The sequence below is a fragment of the Ornithorhynchus anatinus genome, chromosome 20 (genome assembly GCF_004115215.2).
Source record: "Ornithorhynchus anatinus isolate Pmale09 chromosome 20, mOrnAna1.pri.v4, whole genome shotgun sequence".
Classification (NCBI taxonomy): Eukaryota; Metazoa; Chordata; class Mammalia; order Monotremata; family Ornithorhynchidae; genus Ornithorhynchus; species Ornithorhynchus anatinus.
In genome coordinates, this window is record NC_041747.1 from 30442066 (window position 1) to 30462448 (window position 20383).

Sequence of the window (20383 nt, forward strand, 5' to 3'; positions counted from 1 at the left end):
GCTTGGGGCGGATTCTTTATAACCCCACTTTCCGCGGGGCGGGGAGGGCCGGGCCACACCCCCACGCCCGCAAAACCTCCTCCTCTTCTACCCCGGCGGCCTGCATTCATTCCACCCCATTGCATTCATTCATTCAACAGTAATTGTTAAAAACAACATTCTGAGCATAGCAGCTCTTCATCTAAATGACTCTGTTTCCGTCTCAGGAAGTCCCCCTTTTCGGGTGGGATGTACAGCACATCCGCAAATTCCAAATTCCGGGGGACAGGAGACTGCTTCTTACCCAAAACAGATAAGGCCTGCTTGACTCTATTTATTGCCACTGTTCTTGTCTGTCCGTCTCCCCCGATTAATAATGTTGGTATTTGTTAAGCGCTTACTATGTGCCGAGCACTGTTCTAAGCGCTGGGGTAGACACAGGGGAATCAGGTTGTCCCACGTGGGGCTCACAGTCTTAATCCCCATTTTACAGATGAGGTAACTGAGGCACCGAGAAGTTAAGTGACTTGCCCAAAGTCACCCAGCTGACAAGTGGTAGAGCCGGGGATTAGACTGTAAGCCCGTCCAAGGTTAGACATTGTCTCTATCTCTTGCCGACTTGTTCATTCCGAGCGCTTAGTCCAGTGCTCTGCACGTAGTAAGCGCTCAATAAATACTACTGAATGAATGAAGAGTCTCTTTTGTCATTGAACACTTGTCCGAGTTCTTTTGTGATTGGCTACTTCTCCTATTTGTGGCAAATAAAGGCACAGCCAAACAGGAGAGGGGGGCCGTTGTGTCACTCCTACCTCTCCGGAGGTGAACGGGCACTCGGTCAACCTTCCTCCCTTTTCTGATCTATCCAACGCTGTCTCTGAGTGTTGCTTTTCCTTGCTTGCGTCACCACCTTGGGTTCGAATCCTCACTGCCTTTTAGTGCTGCTTTCCTTTTCGAGTACAGTAATAATAATAATGTTGGCATTTGTTAAGCGCTTACCATGTGCCGAGCACCGTTCTAAGCGCTGGGGGAGACACAGGGGAATCAGGTGGTCCCACGTGGGGCTCACAGTCTTCATCCCCATTTTACAGATGAGGGAACTGAGGCACAGAGAAGCGAAGTGACTCGCCCACGGTCACACAGCTGCCAAGTGGCAGAGCTGGGATTCGAACTCATGACCTCTGACTCCAAAGCCCGGGCTCTTTCCACTGAGCCATGCTGCTTCTCTTTTTATTTATTGAGCGCTTACTATGTGCAGAGCACTGGACTAAGGTTGGACTCCCGGCTCCGCCACTTGCCAGCTGTGTGACTGTGGGCGAGTCGCTTCACTTCTCTGGGCCTCAAGTGGCCTCATCTGTCAAATGGGGACGAAGACTGGGAGCCTCACATAGGACAACCTGATGACCCTGGATCTCCCCCAGCGCTTAGAACAGTGCTCTGCACATAGTAAGCGCTTCCCTTAACTTCTCGGTGCCTCAGTTCCCTCGTCTGTAAAATGGGGATTAAGACTGTGAGCCCCACGTGGGACAACCTGGAGAAGCAGCGTGGCTCAGTGGAAAGAGCACGGGCTTTGGAGTCAGGGCTCATGAGTTCGAATCCCAGCTCTGCCACTTGTCGGCTGTGTGACTGTGGGCGAGTCACTTAACTTCTCGGGGCCTCAGTTCCCTCATCTGTAAAATGGGGATGAAGACTGTGAGCCCCACGTGGGACCACCTGATTCCCCTACGTCTACCCCAGCGCTTAGAACAGTGCTCGGCACATAGTAAGCGCTTAACAAATACCAACATTATTATTATTAACAAATACCAACATTATTATTATTATTATCCATATGATAACACGGTGGTCTCCATCCCTGGGAGTGGGAAGTTGAGGAATAATAACCTCCGCCAAACTAACTCTCTCCCCCTCTTCAAAGCCCTACTGAGAGCTCACCTCCTCCGAGAGGCCTTCCCAGACTAAACTTCCCCTTTTCCCTCTGCTCCCTCTCTGCTCCCCCTTCACCTCCCCTCAGCTAAGTCCCCTTTCCCCCCTTTCCCTCTGCTCCTACCCCCTCCCTCCCCCTCCCCTCAGCCCTGTGCTCATTTGTCTATATTATTTATGACCCTATTTATTTTATTAATGAGGTGTCCATCCCCTTGATTCTATTTATCGTGATTATGTTGTCTTGTTTTTGTCCGTCTGTCTCCCCCGATTAGACTGTGAGCCCGTCCAAGGGCAGGGATGGCCTCTCTCTGTTGCCCAATTGTCCATTCCAAGCGCTTAGTCCAGTGCTCCGCACATAGTAAGCGCTCAATAAATGCTATTGAACGAATGAATAATAATACCAGTGATGGTGTCTGTTAAGGGCTTACTATGTAATAATAATAATAATAATAATAATGTTGGTATTTGTTAAGCGCTTACTATGTGCAGAGCACTGTTCTAAGCACTGGGGTAAACACAGGGGAATCAGGTTGTCCCACGTGGGGCTCACAGTCTTCATCCCCATTTTACAGATGAGGGAACTGAGGCCCGGAGAAGTTAAGTGACTCGCCCACAGTCACACAGCTGACAAGTGGCAGAGCTGGGATTCGAACTCATGAGCCCTGACTCCAAAGCCCGTGCTCTTTCCACTGCGCCACGAGCACTGTTATCAACTGGGGTAAAAATGATAATCATGGTATTTGTAAAGCACTTAATGATGATAATGGTGGTATCTGTTATGAGTTTACTATGTGCAAAACACTGTTCTAAACGCTGGGGACACAGACAAGGTGATTGGGAAGCAGCGTGGCTCAGTGGAAAGAGCCTGGGCTTCGGAGTCAGAGGTCATGGGTTCGAATCCCAGCTCTGCCACTTGGCAGCTGTGTGACCGTGGGCAAGTCACTTCACTTCTCTGTGCCTCAGTTACCTCATCTGTCAAATGGGGATTAACTGTGAGCCTCACATGATGACCCTGTATCTACCCCGGCGCTTAGAACAGTGCTCTGCACATAGTAAGCGCTTAACAAATACCAACATTATTATTATTATTATTATCAGGTTGTCCCCCGTGGGGCTCCCGGTCTTCATCCCCATTTGACAGAGGAGGTCACTGAGGCCCAGAGGAGTGAAGTGACTTGCCCAAGGTCACCCAGCTGACACGTGGCAGAGGCGGGATTAGAACCCACGACCTCTGACTGCCAAGCCCGGGCTCTTGCCACTGAGCCGAGCACTGTACTAATCGCTGGAGTGGAGAGAAGCGAATCGGGCTGGTCCCAATCCCTGTCCCGTGTGGGGCTCTGGGTCTTCACCCCCATTTTCCAGACGAGGTCACTGAGGCCCAGAGAAGGGAAGTGACTGGGCCAAAGTCCCCCAGCTGATCAGCGGCGGGGGCGGGATTCGAACCCGTGACCTTCCGACTCCCAGGCCTAGGATTAGAAGGCGAGCGATGACGTTGGCCAGGAGGAGAAGGCGGGCTTCAGGACGCCCCGCCCCCCCCCGACTGGAAGACCCGCTCCTATTGGCTAAGACGTCGCAGCCGCTGGGAAAACAACCAATAGGAGCACGGCGCGGGGCGCCCCCTGCCCCCCTCCTCCCCCCTCCTCCCCCCGCCCCCTCCTTTCTCCGGGCGCGGCCAAGAAGGTTGGTGTCCCGGATGTGCGCGTGCGTGCGTGTGCGCATGCGCCCCACTGTTCCCGCCAACGCCGCCTCAGGGCCCGAAGGGGCGGGAGCCAGAGACACACAGACAGAGATACAGAGACAGGGGGAGAGACACAGACAGGGGCACACAGAGACAGGGAGAGACACAGAGAGAGACACACAGAGATGGGAGAGAGATGCAGAGAGAGGTACAGAGACAGGGAGAGACACACAGAGACAGGGAGAGACAGAGAGAGAGAGAGAGAGGGGGAGAGACACACAGAGACAGGGAGAGACAGAGAGAGAGGGACACAGAGACAGGGAGAGATGCAGAGAGAGATACAGAGACAGGGGGAGAGACACAGACAGGGGCACACAGAGACAGGGAGAGACACGCAGAGACAGGGAGAGACACACAGAGAGACACACAGAGATGGGAGAGAGATGCAGAGAGAGGTACAGAGACAGGGAGAGACACACAGAGACAGGGAGAGACACAGAGAGAGAGAGAAGGACACGCAGAGACAGGGAGAGAGACGCAGAGAGAGATACAGAGACAGGGGGAGAGACACACAGAGACAGGGAGAGACAGAGAGAGAGGGACACAGAGACAGGGAGAGATGCAGAGAGAGATACAGAGACAGGGGGAGAGACACAGAGACAGGGAGAGACAGAGAGAGAGAGGGACACAGAGGCAGGGAGAGATGCAGAGAGAGATACAGAGACAGGGGGAGAGACACAGACAGGGGCACACAGAGACAGGGAGAGACACGCAGAGACGGGGGAGACACACAGAGAGACACACAGAGATGGGAGAGAGATGCAGAGAGAGGTACAGAGACAGGGAGAGACACACAGAGACAGGGAGAGACACAGAGAGAGAGAGAGAAGGACACGCAGAGACAGGGAGAGAGACGCAGAGAGAGATACAGAGACAGGGGGAGAGACACACAGAGACAGGGAGAGAGAGAGAGAGGGACACAGAGACAGGGAGAGAGATGCAGAGAGAGATACAGAGACGGGGGAGAGACACACAGAGACAGGGAGAGACAGAGAGAGGGACACAGAGACAGGGAGAGAGACGCAGACAGAGATACAGAGACGGGGAGAGACACAGAGAGGGACACAGAGATGGGAGAGAGATGCAGAGAGATACAGAGACAGGGGGAGAGACACGCAGAGACAGGGAGAGACACAGGGAGAGAGAGGGACACGCAGAGACAGGGGAGAGATGCAGAGAGAGATACAGAGACGGGGGAGAGACGCACAGAGACAGGGAGAGACACAGGGAGAGAGAGGGACACAGAGACGGAGAGAGATGCAGAGAGATATACAGAGACGGGGAGAGACACACAGATGGGGAGAGACACAGACAGGGAGAGACACAGAGAGAGAGGGACACAGAGATGGGAGAGAGATGCAGAGACAGGGAGAGACACACAGAGACAGGGAGAGACACAGAGAGAGCGAGGGACACAGAGAGACAGGGAGAGAGATGCAGAGAGCGATACAGAGATGGGGAGAGACACAGAGAGACACACAGAGAGAGGGAGAGAGATGCAGAGAGAGATACAGGGAGGGGGAGAGACACAGGGGAAGAGACAGAGACACACAGAGACAGGGAGAGACACACAGAGACACAGACAGGGAGAGAGGCACAGAGAGATGCAGAGAGATACAGAGACAGGGGGAGAGACAAAGAGAGAGAGACACACAGAGACAGGGAGAGAGACACACGGACAGGGAGAGACAGAGAGAGATACAGAGACAGAGAGAAATGGAGAGACAGAGATACAGAGACGGGGGAGAGAGACACACAGATGGAGAGAGACACAGAGACAGGGAGGGAGACACAGAGATGGGGGATTGACACACACAGAGACAGAGAGAGAGAGACATACACAGACACACACAGAGACAGGGAGAGACAGAGAGACTCAGGGAGAGACACACAGGCAGACACACACACAGACGGGGAGAGACACACAGAGACAGAGACACATCTATCATAGTACTTAGTACATAGTACTATGAGAAGTACTGAGAAGCAGCACGGCTCAGTGGAAAGAGCCCAGGCTTGGGAGTCAGAGGTCATGGGTTCTAATCCCCGCTCCGCCGCTTGTCAGTTGTGTGACCTTGGGCTTCGCTTCTCTGGGCCTCAGTTACCTTGTCTGAAAAATGGGGGTGAAACCTGGGAGCCCTGCGTGGGACAACCTGATTACTTTGTATCTACCCCAGCGCTTGGAACGGTGCTCGGCACTTAGTAAGCGCTTAACAAATACTAACGTTATAATAATAATAATAATAATAATAATGTTGGTATTTGTTAAGCGCTTACTATGTGCAGAGCACCGTTCTAAGCCCTGGGGGAGATACAGGGTAATGGTATGTGGGAGCCAGCTGGGTCCGGGCCTCTCCCAAGAGGCCTTCCCTGACTAAGCCCTCATTTCCTTTTCTTCCATTCCCTTCTGCGTCACCCTGACTTGCCCCCTTTATTCCTCCCCCCTCCCGGCCCCGCAGCGCTTATCTACGTATTTGTAATTTGTTTATTACTATTAATGCCCGCCTCCCCCTCTAGACTGTAAGCTCGTTATGGGCAGAGAATGTGTCGGATGTGTTAATGTTGTCCTCTTCCAAGTGCTTAGTAGAGTGCTCTGCGTACAGTAAGTGCTCAATAAATGCAATTGACTGACACTTTAGTTGTGGTATTTAAGTGCTTACTATGTACAGGGTACTATACTAAGCACTGGGGTAGATACAAATTAATTTGGGTGAATCCAATCCCACAATAGGGCTTGCATTCTTAATCCCCATTTGGCAGATGAGATAACCGAGGCCCGGAGTTAAGTGATTTGCCCAAGGTCACACGGCAGACAAGTAGTGGAGTTGGGATTAGAACCCGGGTCCTTCTGACTTCCTGATTAGCTTCTCTCCATTAGGCCGTGCTGCTTCCACGGGGTCGGCAGGAAAGGCCCAGAGTCAGGAGGGGCCCACAGTCGAACAGCAGACTCACGGCCAGGTAGGAGAATCTCCCTCCTTTGGACTCTGTGGACCACGGTGTTAGAAACAGCTTTTCTTGCTGCTTTATTTCTTTTTTTAATGGTATTTAAGTGCTTACTATGTATCGACCACTCTTCTAAGAGCCGGGGTAGATGCAAGTTAATCCTGTGGGACACATGGGCTCCCGGCCAAGTAGGAGGGAGAACAGGTACTGAATCCACATTTTACAGTCGAGGAAACCGATGCACAGAGAAGTGAAGTGACTTGTCTGGGGTTACCCAGCGGGGAAATGGTGGAGCTGGGATTGGCACCCAGATCCTCTGGCTTCCAAGGCCCGTGCTCCTTCCCCTTCCTCCTTGATCTGCTCTCCTAACCCCCAGCAAGGCACAGGCCTTCAGCCCGGCTCCTAGTCTCATCTGGGGCCGCTCTTCAGGCCCGGCGGTGCCAGGTGGAGAATCTGAGCAACCGGGGTCATTGGCCCCTGTGGGCCGGAGGAGGCCGGATGCTGCTGAGGTTGTGGGGACGAGGGTTGGGTGGGCCTGATTGCGGCACCTGCCCAGTGTAGTCGATGCTGGGCCTTTGCTGCAGGCGTCTGGACGAAGAGAGGGGGGTGGGCGTCTGGGACCTTTCCCTCCGGGGCTTGGTGGACCTGACCGGTGGGACTGGGCAGTACGGAAGAGCAGAGAGCAAAGAAAATGGCCATCGCGATCTCCCCCGCCCGAGTCCGTGGTTTCCTTTATTGGGAAGGTGGCCCAGGTTCCCCAAATTCCTGAACTTTCAGCTCGTGCCGTCGAGACCACAGAACCAGTTCTTTCCTTCATCGGTGGGGCTCAGCGAATATGCAGGCCAAAGAGACTCCTCTCTCTGCCCTAGGCCGCCGGGCAGGGAGTTCACCCAGAGTCCTCCCCCAAATCCCTCCTCAGTATCCCTCTGCCCACACCTCAGTCCTAGCAGCAGTCCAGCTGCTCCTCGTCAAACTGCCCTTCCCATCTAATCAACATTTTTAGTTCTCTCCTGAATTGGTAAATGGCTTCTTCCAGTCTCGGTTCATCCTCTTCAATGACATCCTTGCTCTACCGGGCTTCCCGGTCGGTCGATCTGCGGCGGGGTTTTTCCCACGGGTGGTTTTGCTTCACTCGAGCATTTCCGAGGATCCCCCTGGCTCGAGCTCCGGGAGTCCAGGGTGGAGGAGGATGTTAAGCGGGTCTTCTGGGGTCGGTGCAGTCACCCAGACCTCCCCCCCCCGGTAGATCTTTGCTCTGCGCCTCTGCCCCCGGCTCCCCGGTCCCGCCCTCTTGATGGGTGAAGGCCACCGAGTGCCCGTCTGCCGGCCCCTCGCTCTCAGCTCAGGTTTCCGCGGTGTGGCCTGCTATTCCTGTTCGGGATCATTTTATAAAGCTCAACGCTCTGTGACCTAAACGTTAGGCGTAGCCTTATTGTGTTTCCCAAATTAATATAATTTACATTTCCATCTTGCCGGTTGGCGACAAGCGTTCCTTTAAGAGCAGAGGCCGTTGTAAGGCCAGATCCCTTCCGCTCTTCCACCTCTTCGGACTTGCATCCCGAAGGGTTATCTCTTGAGATTCAGCGGCGGACTACCGTTCCGCAAAGCGGGGTGGGGGCCGGCGTGCGGGAGTGCGAGTGTGCACCTCTGTGCGTGTAAGGAGGGTCACCGCTGTCCGTCCGCCACCGGTGCGATGCCTCGGCGATCCGCTGCCCCTTCTCTCCTAAAATGGAGATTCCCATGACACGCGGACTTCCATCAGGGCCCGTTTCAGCTGCTCGTAGGTGACGAACATCACCACGTTCCAGGATCCCAGCCGCAAGAAGGAGGGGGTAAACCTGGGTAATGATAATAATAATGCTGGTATTTGTTAAGCGCTTACTATGTGCCGAGCACTGTTCTAAGCGCTGGGGTAGATACAAGGTAATCAGGTTGTCCCACATGAGGCTCCCAGTCTTAATCCCCATTTTACAGATGAGGGAACTGAAGCACCGAGAAGTGAAGTGACTTGCCCAAAGTCACACAGCTGACAAGTGGCGGAGCCGGGATTAGAAACAGACCCCATGAAATGTCTCCATCAGCTCAGTGGTCGGGGCCCCTTTTCTGGGGTCGGGCCTTGGGCGAGAGCTTTGTTTGGTGAAGAGAATTCCCCAAGGAGCCCTGACCTCCAGTTGAAACTCTCTCCCTGTTACTGGCCAGTTCCCCTTTCCCCAGGCTCTGGATCCCTTTCGCTCCTCTAGATTGTAAACTCGTCCCCTATTATTATTATTATATCTGTTAGGCGCTTACTGTGTACCGGGCATTGTACCAAGCGCTAGGGTGGATACAAGCAGATTGAGTTAGACACAGTCCCTGTCCCACGTGGAGCTCACGGTCTCGATCCCCATTTTACAGATAAGGTAACTGAGGCGCGGAGAAGTTGTCACTTGCCCAAGGTCACACGGCAGGCAAGTGATAGAACCTCTAGTCTGTAAGCTTGTCGTGGGTAGGGAGTGTGTCTGTAGAAGCAGCGTGGCTCAGTGGAAAGAGCAGGGGCTTGGGAGTCCGAGGTCGTGGATTCGAATCCCGGCTCTGCCACTTGTCAGCTGTGTGATGGTGGGCAAGTCACGTCACTTCTCTGGGCCTCAGTGGCCTCATCTGTAAAATGGGGATGAAGACCGTGAGCCCCACGTGGGACAACCTGATTATCCTGTCTACCCCAGCGCTTAGAACAGTGCTCTGCACATGGTAAGCGCTTAACAAATACCAACATTGTTATTATTATTATTATTGTTGTCCTCTCCCAAGTGCTTAGTACAGTGCTCTGCATAGAGTAAGCGCTCAGCAAATACAGTCGACTGACTGACTTCTCTGCCGGGTGGTGCAGGGGATTGCCAAGGCAGGGGCCGCCCCGCTGCCCAGCCAGGGGCCTCAGGTGCTACTCTGTCACGCCCTGCCACCCCCCAGGGATGGGTTCACTGCCCCCACAGAGCAGACTCCTTCCCGTCTCCAAATGGGCCTCCCTCTCATTCGGCGAGTCACGGGCCCCGGCCGCAAGCCGCCTCTCCGGCCCCGCAGTCCCGTCTTGAATACCGAGGGAGGGATGAGGGAGTTCTGCTCCTCGGACACTCGCTGTCACATCAACGGGAGAGACGGGAGAAAAAATCTCTAGTCCTCACTTCCTCTCTCCCTCCCCAGCCCGGCCTCCACCTCCCCTGCCTGCACTAGCCGCTCTTCTCCTTTCCTGTCTCCGCCGATCGGCCCTTGGGCTCTCTGAAAAGCCCCCGTTTCCAGGAGGCGGGAGCACTGCTGAGTGGGCAGGGGGCTGGGGAGGAGGGGAGGCCGGGAGGGAGGCAGGCGGGCGGGCGGACGGACGAGCAGGCGGGTCAGAGGAGCCCGAGAGCTCTGGCCAGAGGGGTTAGAGGTCGCAGCCGGGTGGGGGGCCGCTCGCTGCTTCCCTGAGCCCAGCACCCGTAAAGGTCCGCGCAAGTCTCCTCACCCCTTGTAGAAGGCGGCGGGCCCTTCCCCCGCCACCGCCTTCATGCAGCCGAAGACGCCGGGGTACTGGCCGGGGGCAGAATTCATATACCGCGTCTTCACCACGTCCACCGGGGAGGCCACCACCGTGGCACAGAAGCCGGCGCCGAAGGCCGAGACGAAGTGGCAGGGGAAGTCGTCTGCGGAGGAGAGGGTGAAAGCCGCTCGGGCCCCGGCGTCCTGGGAAGAGGCTCCCCGGCTCAGGCTAGCCCTGACCGGGAGCCAGCCTCGCAGTGGGCCTCTGTGTCCGTACCTCCGCGCGGGCTCAACTGGAATCTGAAGAGCTGCGCTGCGGGCACCCTACCCTCCTTATGTAAGCATTTAGACGAGAAACCACCTTCCCTCTCTAGCGCCGACATCCATCCCCAGTCGCCTTCCCGGATCCACCCACCCCGGCCCCACCGCCCAGTCCCGTGGCGCCGAGGAACGCAGTCCCGTTCAGACCGGACGGGTCCGTTGCCGTTGGGCCTGTCCCCGGCCTGCCCGGCTCCCGCTCTTCTCTAATCCAGGCCTGGTCAGCCTCCGGAGGACCTCAGGGTAGCCGCCGCTGAGGACAGCGGAGACCCGCGGGCGAGGCCGGGTCAGGAGATGACCAGGTGAGCGGGGTTATTTCTGAGGGAGGCTGGGCGGACAGTAGACCAGGGAGAGTTGGGAGTTAAATTGGAATTTCAGACGGAGCAGGTGGTACAAACCACCCTGCCCATCGAGGCAGTGGAAGAAAGGACGGGGTTTCAGCACCGCTCTGCCACAAGGCCTACGTGCCCGTTGGGAGTTTTCTTTCTGGATCATGGTCCGCAGCAGGTGCCAGGACCTAAGAAAGTCTGTTCTTTGAGAGGTTCCTTCATCGAAAGGTTTTACTCTGTGTGTGCGCGTGTGTGCGCGTTGAACGACACACCCAGTATGGAGCTGCCCTTTGTGTTTGAATGTGAGCGCTACCTTCTTGCAGACCATTTCTCCCTGATGCCTGGGCGCCAGACGCCAAGAGGCCTCACCCGTCATCAGGTGGTGGTCCGTCAGTGACTCCTTGATGAGGTCATAGGTCACCATCTCGGCACAGTTGACGATGGCATTCCGGGTGATGTTGGGCACGGTCCCTGTTCGGGAGAACGGAGGCAGCTGGTGAGCAAAGGAAAGAATCCCGGCCACCTGAAGTGACCGAATCCGAGAGGTTCCCTGGTCCATCTCCTGCCTCCAGGCAGTCGGGGGTCTCTCCCTTGTGAACTCTCCCAAAATGGGGCGATTTTCTTTCTGCAGGTCTAAGGAGATGAGGAACCCAGAAACGATGAGGCTGGGGGCCGGAAACACCCGGATGGGCCGATGGGGGGTGGGAGGCAAGCATCTCCCATCTCTTTTGGCTCGGATCCGGGGGCCACGAGTCGGCAACCTCCCCCCAGGGCTTGGACCCCAAAGAGCAGCAAGTGGAGCTGGAACCGCACCCTACCTTTCCACAGGCCTCTGACCCCTTCCTCTCTGGCGATGGTCCGGTAGGCGTCCACCGTCCCGCTGTATTTCCTGCTTCCCGGCTCCAGCTGCACGCAGGCCTGGAAACGCACCTTGACCACGTCCGTGGGCTGGGCGCAGGTCACCGCCATGGCGCCCGTCGTGCACCCCGCCAGGAGCCGGACGGCGATGCTGGATTCTGGAAGGGAGGTGGAGGCGGCCTGACCGGTGAGGCATAAGGTGACGGTGGCCTGCCCGGAGACGGGGAGGCCTCGGGGCTCCCCGGAACGGTCTCGCGGCCCCCCACTGCCGGGAGCCAGAGCCTCGGGGTCCTGCCTCCCAGGCTGGGGGTGGGAACCGGAGGCTCGGTGCTCCGACTCCAGGGCCGCCATCCTAGAACGGAGCCTCTCAGCCCCTGGCTTCTATGCCCGACGCTCTGTGCCGTCCTGCCCGCCTCCCGCCGTGATGCCACGCTCACGTTCCGATCCCGCAGGCGTGTAGAGCTGCTTGACCGAGTCGTAGAGGCCGATGCGGACGGAGGCGAAGCTCATCTGGCGCTGCAGGCCGGCCACCAGCCCGCCGTACAGGCTGCCCGGGCCCTCGGTCCTCGCCATGGTCAGGATGGTGCCCAGGACGCCCCGGTACCGCACAGGTTGCCCTGCCCCGGGTTCTCCTTGGATCTGCAGGGCATATGGAGGGTGGGGGCGATGAGCCAAGGGTGCCGGAGGAGAGTGCCTTAGCTACCTTGGGAGCTGGACCCGCGTCTGTCGGGACTGTATTCTCACCACCTGGGTAGCGGGGGTCAGCAGTGAGATGCAGTTTTTTGTTTTTTAATGGTGTGTGTTAAGTGCTTCCTATGTGCCAAGCACCGTACTAAGCTCTGGTGTAGATACAAGCTCATCTGGGTGGACACAGTCCTTGTCCCACATGGGGCTCACAGCTTTAATCCCGGTTTTAAAGATGAGGTAACTGAGGCATAGAGAAGTTAACATTGTGAACATTAGGCCCACACACCCCTCCCCTTCCAGGCCCATTTCCTCCTCTCCTCCATTCCCCTCTCCCCCTCTCTTCTTCCCACCTCTCCCGGGACACCTACCCTAACCCTCCCTGCCCTCTGGGGCAGGGAGGGACCAGGCCCGGATGTTGTGTAGTGAAAGGTGCACGGGCTGGGCTCGGACACCACGGTGGAGGGAGCCCAGAAATGTGCCCTGAAGCCCATCTGGCAAGGGAGGGAAAATGAGGCAGAGCCCTTGGGGCCAAAAGAGAGCATGGGGCCGGCTCCAGGCCTCCTTTCAGCTTTGCGTGCGTGTGCACGGGGGTGGGCAGGCGGGAGGGCCGAGGTTGGCTGGGGCCCAGAGCACCATCCCGGGGGAGAGCCTATACCTGCAGGCGAACCTTGGCCGTGTCCAGGGGAAAGGTGAGGATGTCGGCGAAACAGGCCGCGGTGCCGGCTCCGAAGAACTTGACCGTTGTGGTGGGAGGGGCGTCGGGAGGCTTGAAGCCAACCATGGTCCCAGAGGATCGAAACGGGCCGCCCGGAATGCGAGAGGGTCACAGAGGCCCTTCAAGGGGGCAGCTCCGTCCTTGGCTTGCGCGGGAGTCCGAGCCTACGGGGCTACAGAGTTAAAGAATGAGACAACCTTGCCTGGGTCTGAGACTCTCTGGCGTGGCGAGGCAAGGCGGGGCAGGGCTCCCCGTTTTACAGGAGATGAAAGAAAAACGGGCCAGAGGAGCCGAGGGGTTGCCAGGCTCCGGGGGTCATCTTGGACCTCGGCTAGGTCCTGCCGCCCTGCTGAAACCACTGCGGCTCAGGCCCCCGGGGACCTGGGCCTGGGCCCACCGTCCAGCCGCGGGGCCGCTCTGTCACCCGGAGCCTTGGCTGGGGCGGAGCGCTGGGCCTGGCCTCAGACAGAAGCGGCTTTGTCCCAACTCTTCTGGGGTCGGGGCGCGGTCTGCCTGGCTCAGCACATCGAAGCTGGACCCCCAGCCCCAGGTCCCTCCCTGCCTCTGGGTCCCGCAACCCCGAGTGGCCCCCTTCTCCATAGGTGGGGAAGCCAGCGAGCCCCCAAGTCCTAGCCCTGGGGCCGGCCAGAGCTGGGCTCGGGGGCAGCAGTCCGCTGACCAAACAAACCCCCCAGGGTCCCAGGAGGCCCTGCCTCCAGCAGCAGCAGAGGGTCGGGTTGCAAGCGTGGTGTCCTTTGCTTCTTTCCTCCTCTGGTCTCCCCAGGATCTCATCTCCACCCCCAGGGAGGCCCAGCCCTCCCCTCATTGAGGTTGAAGGCGAGGAGGACGATGAGGGATGGAGATGAGGTTCAGGAGGAGGATGAGGAAGACCCTCATCCTGACCCTCACCAGTTTCCTCGGTTGGCTCTTGGCACCCTCCCAAAGACCCAGCTCCCCACGAGCCACTCGTTGTAGGTCCCCAGCTGGTGACTGGAACTCACCTCCACAGGTTGGGGCAGGTCCCCGTGCCGTCTCCGGCCGCTTCCCACGGGCTCCGGTCGGACCCAGGAGTTGGAAATATCAAACTCCCTCCCAGAGAGGCGGTCCTGGGACCGAGACCGCCGATCTGGCGAGCTCCCACCTGCGACCCCGCCTACGAGCGCGGGCTGCCGCGGGGACCCGACTCGCCTGAAGAGCCACAGGTGGGTCGGCGGGTGCCTGACTCTCCCCTCCCGGGATTTTAGCCGTGACGGGGCTGCTGGGCGACCCCTTTATTTATAGCCTCCCGTCGGGCCGAAACTTTATCCAACAGGAACCCAGATCACTTGACCGCGGGGTCAGCTAATGTAAGGTCACACGCTCTTTCCCTTCTCCAGGCCCGTCGTTCTTTAAAATAGATGACTCCCTTCTCCAGAATGGAAGACAGATTCCGGGAACGGTTGGCACCCAGACACCCCGGGGCCCGGCGGGACGGAACGGGGAAGCTGGGTGTGAAATCTTCCGGGTGGCCCTCCAGACCTGGTCGGAGGGGGCAGGGCCGAGGCCGCCGGGCCAGCCCCGGGCGCCTCTCGGCCCTCAGCCCCAGTTGGTGGGAGCCGGACGGGTGCTCTGGGAACGAGAGCCCCAAGCCCACCGTCGGTCGGGGGAGGGGAATAATAATAATAATATTGGTATTTGTTAAGCGCTTACTATCTGCAGAGCACTGTTCTAAGCGCTGGGGTAGATACAGGGTAATCACGTTGTCCCACATAAGCCTCTCAGTCTTCATCCCCATTTTACAGATGAGGTAACTGAGGCACAGAGAAGTGAAGTGACTTGCCCACAGTCACACAGCTGACAGGTGGCGGAGCCGGGATTCGAACCCATGACCTCTGACTCCCAAGCTCGGGCTCTTTCCACTGAGCCAGGCTGCTTCTCTGAGTAACCGGGCCGGGAACTGGGGCAAAGGTGATGGCAGGCGCCCGGGGAAGATTAGTTGGTTGGCTGGATGGAGAAGAGCACACAGGGTGACGGGAACTGGAAATTACGCCGGCCACGCCAAGCCCGAGGACTGTCGCACCCGCCGCGCGGGACCACGGGGTCAGGAGGCCAGTAGGCCGACCCGGAGCAATCTGGATTGACGAAGGATCCGCTTAATGGGCAAAATCCCTCCCCTTCCCTTTTTTCATTGGGATCCCTCAGGGTGAACTACTCACAACTAGCGGCTGGAGGTTTACAGAATCTCTGTGGGCTATATCCAGTTCCCGGGCGGCAGGTGGTTTGCAGTTAAAGAAGTGTGAAATAAGAGATTAGGCTGCAAACAGTTCGCGGAATAACAGTAACGCAGCAGAGCCTGCCGGAAAGAGCACGCGACAGTCGGGAGACCTGGGTTTCCCAACTCCTAGTATTGACTGGGCACGTGGGGACCTTGGGCGAGAGACTTACCTTTTCTGGGCTTTGGTTTCCTCCTCTGCTTAATGGGTGTAAGGTACCTGTTTCCCTCTGTCTTAGACTGTAAAGTTCCCAATCCCCAACCCAATTCAAGGGCCCTCCATGACCCCGGTTTAATGGTATTTGTTAAGTGCTTACTATGCGCCAGGCACTGTGCCAAATGCTGGGGTAGATACACGGGTCAGACACAGTTCCTGTCCCGCATGGGGCTCGCAGTCTTCATCCCCATTTTACAGATGAGGTAGCCGAGGCACAGAAAAGTGAAGTGACCCGTCCGAGGCCATACGGCAGGCGAGCGGCGGAGCCGGGATTAAAACACAGGTACTTCTGACTCCCGGGCCCCTGCTCTATCCACTGGGCCTCGCCGCCTGCCTGGCCCGGCCTGGCCCGGCGGTCGGGACCGCCGAGAGAGAGTAGGGCCCGGCCTGGTTATCAGCACCCGCCCCAGCCAAAATTAGGGGTTGCCTCCATCCCTCCCCCGGTCGTCCCCCATCCCTCTCCCCCAGGCCCCAGCTGCTGGGGCAGCGGGACCTCCTCGCTCTTGCAGAGTGACGAGGATTGGCCCGAAGAAAACGGTCCAACGAAAAGGATCACACAAAAATACAAACGTGGCTTTATTGAAACGAGAAAATAATTCTGTTGACTTTGTTAAAAAATAATTTAAAAGTGCGGTTTCAGTTTAAGACAATGGCCTGAGTGGAGGAGGAAGGGGGGGATTTTTACTCGGCAGTCACTCCCGGGTATCGTAGGAATGAATTTCCATTGTGGCCCCATCCTCCCCGGGGTGGTGGCTTGGGGGCACCCCGTGTCTGTGGGGTCTTTGGCCCAGCCAAGCACAGTGCTCGGGGCCCACCGGCAGCCATTTCCTCCCCTGGCCAGAGGGCCCGGCTTGACTGGCCCCGGGGGCCGGGACTGCCGGGACCGCGGGGCGTGAGCCCCCTCCCCGAGGACCGGCCGACTTTCTCCCTTCCCGGTTTCCTTGGCTTGGGACTGATGTCTCCACCCAGGACCGGCCCAGATGAGGTTCTCGAGCGGAGGGGAGGGAGGAGGGGAGGGAGAGGCACCGGTTCTGGCGTTGCTCCAGCGAGGCCGAGGGTCCCCCGGGTTCCCTCCCCCGCAGAGCCCCCGCTGGCGCCTCAGCTCCAGGCCGCCGGCCCCGCTGGGCTGCTGACCGATCCTCCAGTCTCCTTGCTCTGAACAGGACTGCCTAGTTGTCCTTGGAATACCGGCCAGAGAATATCTTGGCGATCCTTCGGGCCTCCTGCTGTGGCAGATCCGCAGGAGCCTGGCTGGGTTTGGGGCGACTGCGGCTCCACTTCGGGATTCTCTCGGGAGGGTCGCTTCTTTTCTAGAGAAGAGACGGCCGGGTTATAGCCGAGGTCGTGGGCAAGTGCGCTGTGCAGCATCACAGGCCCTGGCGCTCCCAGCCACCCAGGTGGGTTTCCCAGTTTGCCCTGTCCCCACAATTCAGCTCTTTAGACGGAGGGTCGAGGTGGGGGGGAAGAGGGAGGGGTGCGTGTGCGCGTGCATGTGCGCGCATGCCCGTGCTGTGCACACATTCTTCCACATACAAAGACCTGGACCCCGATCCTTCCTCTGCCAGGGGTTTCTTGTGGGATCCAGGAAGCCACGGGACGGCTGTGGGCCTCCTCCTCAAGGACACTCGAGGCAGGGATGAGACTGACTGAAAAGTTCCTTGAGCGGCTAGCCTCTTTTAGCCTGGGCCCTCTGCTATGCCGACGTTGAGCTGTTGCTCTCTTTTCCACTAGCTCAGGCTTCCTCAGACCACGAGCAACACCTTCTCCTGAGATCTTCGTAGGCCCCATTCGGCCCAGGACTCTGGCTCTACAGTGGCACCCGGATGCTGGGAGGAACCGGGTCCCGGCGGCCCTCCGGGACACTCATCCTCACGGTTAAGGTTAGACCATCCAACACCCCTGACTCTCCCCCCGTGAACCGGGATGTCCAGCACCCCCGACTCTCCCTCAGTGACCCGGCACAGATCATCCAACACCCCTGGCTCTCCCCTCTCCATCCCTGACTCCACTGAGTCACCCAATACAGACCGCCCGACACTCCTGACACGGTCCCCCAGTGATGGAGCACGGACCATCCGATCCCCTTGACTCTCCCCGACTCCAGCTGTGACTCTTCCCCCAGTGACCCAGCCCGAACCCTAGGCCGAGGGTCTACCCAAACCTTTGGCTGCACAGCTTCCTGAGGATATGGATTTCACTCATCCATTTGGTGGAAAAGTGTTTCCTCATTTTTTTCCCTTCTTTTGTTTCGAACCTAAGCCCCGGGCCCCGAGATGCCCAAAAGAGCACAGAGAGCGGCCCGCGTGCAGTCACCCGGGACCCCAAGTCCCAGGCGCTCAGGATGAAACCCCAGATGTTTCATCCCGGAGGCGAGGCCGGGCCCGATGGAGGGGGCCGGACTGGGGTTCCGACACCCTCGAGTAGCTTAGGTCCCCTGGGCGGAACAGGAGAACACGGTCAGCCGCTCGACTCCCGTGGGGAAGTCGTCCCGCTGCGTCCAGCGGAAGACACTCCTGCCTTTTTTAGTGGGAAGGCTTCCCGTTCCAACGTGGAAGATGTGGCCTCTTCTGAAATAGACCCCTTCCGACCAGTTTTATACATATCTTTTCTCCTCCGGACCAACTTTCTCCGATTAAACCCCCTCCGAGGCTGGGAATGCCCCAGCAGACGTGCCCTCATCTCCTTTTCCTCACGTTGGTGCTGCAAGAGCAGGGCTGAGCCTGTCGGCATCGAAACACCCAGACTTATCTTCTCACCCCAGAGCTGGGCACGGAACTTGGGGATTAAATACCCAGAGCTGCCGAGGAAGAAGAACTGAAACCAAAATTTGGGTTTTGCTGAACTAAAAGTTTTATTTTTATCCCTGCAGTGAAGGAGTAGCTGTCTCCCTAGAGTCTTGGCGACTACACCAAGAAAACTTCTGCATTTCCACAGACGGTATTTTCAAAGCAGAAGTGAAACAGGTACCATGGGAATGAGCGATTGTGAGATGCTTCTCAGGCACCCCTCCCCTCAATCCCCCACCCCACTCCCATAACGAGTGAGAGGTCACTCTGGGCCGGGCTCCAACGCGACAAGACCGGCTTGCTTGGTGGGACCTGCGGCTCCCCCTTAGCGGAGACTGCCAGGAAGGGCCACCGGGGCGGGCGCCGTCGGGGCGGGCGCCGTCGGGGCGGGCGCCGTCGGAGCCGGTCTCCCGATTTCCCGAGAGCGGGATTGCTCGTGAGAGCCCAGAAGGAGGGTCTTCCCCGCTCCGAAATGCCGGCCAAGTCTAAGCAAGTGACCGGGCTCAGCCCAGTGCTCTGCCCACAGTAAGTGCTCAGTAAATACGATCGAGTGATCGACTAGTCAGGGAAGGCCTCCTGGAGGAGATGAAACGAAGGGAGTCCTAACAGGGAGTGCCTGGCTCAGCTGCCTGTGAAATCCCCTCCACCGAACTGCACCGAGCCTCCTCTAGGGCGGAGCAGGTCTTTATCGGTGTCACCCACCCCACTCCACCAACTCCCGCCTATCACCGTTCCACCCTCCTGCCCTCTCGGCTATCGGGGCAGAAAGGGCGCTTGCTACACCCGAAACGCCACTGGTCCCGCCTCTGGGGAGGGGATCTCTGACCTCACTGCTGGAGCTTTTTCTCCCCCCGAACCCAGCCCCGCTCCCCCTCGCCTTCCGAGCGGCTTCCTGGAGTTCTGCAGATGCCGACTCAGCAGACCGAGGCGGCAACAGTCACGCCCTGGCAACCGAGAGCAAAACAGCGGCTTTGGAGATCAGCCAGCTGGACGGTAATCTGGAATCAGACCGGTCGAACGCTAAACATAGACGGGGCCCGTTTCACCTTTCACCCACAGAGTGGGTTGGTTTACCTCAGGCGGGGAACCGGGCCGTCACCCGGAGCGCTCTGCCAACCACGGGACACAGACGTTGGGGCTCTAAGAAGGGAAAGGAGCGCCATGCGATCCAAACCAGGGCCAGGATTTAGGGCACAGGAGCAGGGCAGATATGGGCACAGACTAAAAAAAACCGTTGGAGTGAGAGAACCAAGATTGGATGTGCTGTCAACTGGAGGGAAGGGAAGGAAGAAAGGAGGAAGGCAGACTCTGGCCCCGAGGCTTTCCCGTTGCCAGGAAGGGCCCCGGCCTGACGTCGTGTCCCCCACCGCCGCCCACTCCACTCCCTGCATTTCGGATCTCGACGTGCTCGGGGAGACCTGGAACGAGGGTGGGAACTCCCCGGTACTTCCGGCAACGCCCCGGAAGTGCTGTTCGGAAGGACCCCGCCGCTCTAATCGGCTGTGGCCCCAAGGGGGGCGAGCGGGAGGACATCAAACTCACCACCTCCTCTGGGGGCGGGGCCGTGGACAGGGCCAGTATCCTCATAGATGCTTCCAGCTGTCGGGATGGAAGGAAGAAGTTGGGGACCACCATCGGCTCCGGTCTGAAGGGAATGGTTAAGATGAGACTTTATCTGAGGTGGACTCCCTGACCCCCACAGTCCCAAACCCCCAGTTTGGGTCTTTCCTCCGTTTGCTATTTGTTCAAGGGCAAGGACCCAGCTGGAGGACCAGTGCGCCCAAGCACGCTCAGCGCGCTCCCGGAAGCCTGCGGGGGAGCGGCTCCCCTCCTGGGACGGCTGCCCGGCGCGGCTCCACGAGGCCGGACATCCTCCCGGAACCCCGGCCAGGTCTGGCTCCATTCCCGGCTCCCGAATCCCTCCCCGCCGCACGGCCCGGAGCTTCCCTGGGACCTGGAGAACTGCGGAGCCAGCGGGCGGGGGCCTTGGGATGGCACTGGGTCCTGCCTGCCCGCCCGCTCCAGGTACAGGGTGCCCTCGCCACCCAGGCCAGGTGGCTGTTTGGACCCTTTGCTTACAGAAAGGTGGGTTAGATTCCTGGAAAGGGTCGGAATGAGGAAAACATGAACTTTCATAATAATAACGT

The 20383-nt window shown here is 58.2% G+C and overlaps 2 protein-coding genes and 1 long non-coding RNA gene across 5 annotated transcripts in view; 1 reads left to right on the top strand and 2 right to left on the bottom strand.

Moving 5' to 3' along the window:
• Positions 1 to 8015: 8015 nt before the first annotated feature.
• LOC100090617 (mitochondrial uncoupling protein 3) lies at positions 8016 to 14178 on the bottom strand. Of its 2 annotated transcripts, XM_001512772.4 has the most exons (7): positions 13984 to 14178; positions 12923 to 13154; positions 12018 to 12219; positions 11541 to 11738; positions 11092 to 11193; positions 10062 to 10239; positions 8016 to 8421 (listed from the first exon to the last, which is right to left on the bottom strand). In XM_001512772.4, exons 2-7 carry the CDS (start codon positions 13046 to 13048, stop codon positions 8307 to 8309), a joined length of 921 nt encoding a protein of 306 aa, XP_001512822.1. In that variant the 5' UTR covers positions 13049 to 13154; positions 13984 to 14178; the 3' UTR covers positions 8016 to 8306. The 2 variants fall into 2 exon arrangements, with proteins under 2 accessions (XP_001512822.1, XP_028903657.1); XM_029047824.2 differs by lacking the exons at positions 8016 to 8421; positions 10062 to 10239 and having other exon boundaries at positions 10447 to 11193.
• Positions 14179 to 16002: 1824 nt separating this feature from the next.
• The window catches only part of C2CD3 (C2 domain containing 3 centriole elongation regulator), a 41246-nt gene continuing 36865 nt past the window's right edge, over positions 16003 to 20383 (bottom strand). For both annotated transcript variants that reach the window (XM_029047842.2, XM_007661180.2), the window contains 2 exons: positions 19779 to 19881; positions 16003 to 16760 (listed from right to left, as the gene is read on the bottom strand). In XM_029047842.2, the coding sequence (XP_028903675.1) occupies positions 16620 to 16760; positions 19779 to 19881 (244 nt within the window). In that variant the 3' untranslated portion in view covers positions 16003 to 16619. The remainder of the gene's footprint in view (positions 16761 to 19778; positions 19882 to 20383) is intronic.
• Positions 16735 to 18407, top strand: LOC114805819. The gene is made up of 3 exons (XR_003753847.2): positions 16735 to 16847; positions 17182 to 17330; positions 18320 to 18407. It is a non-coding gene; the product is annotated as an uncharacterized LOC114805819 (long non-coding RNA).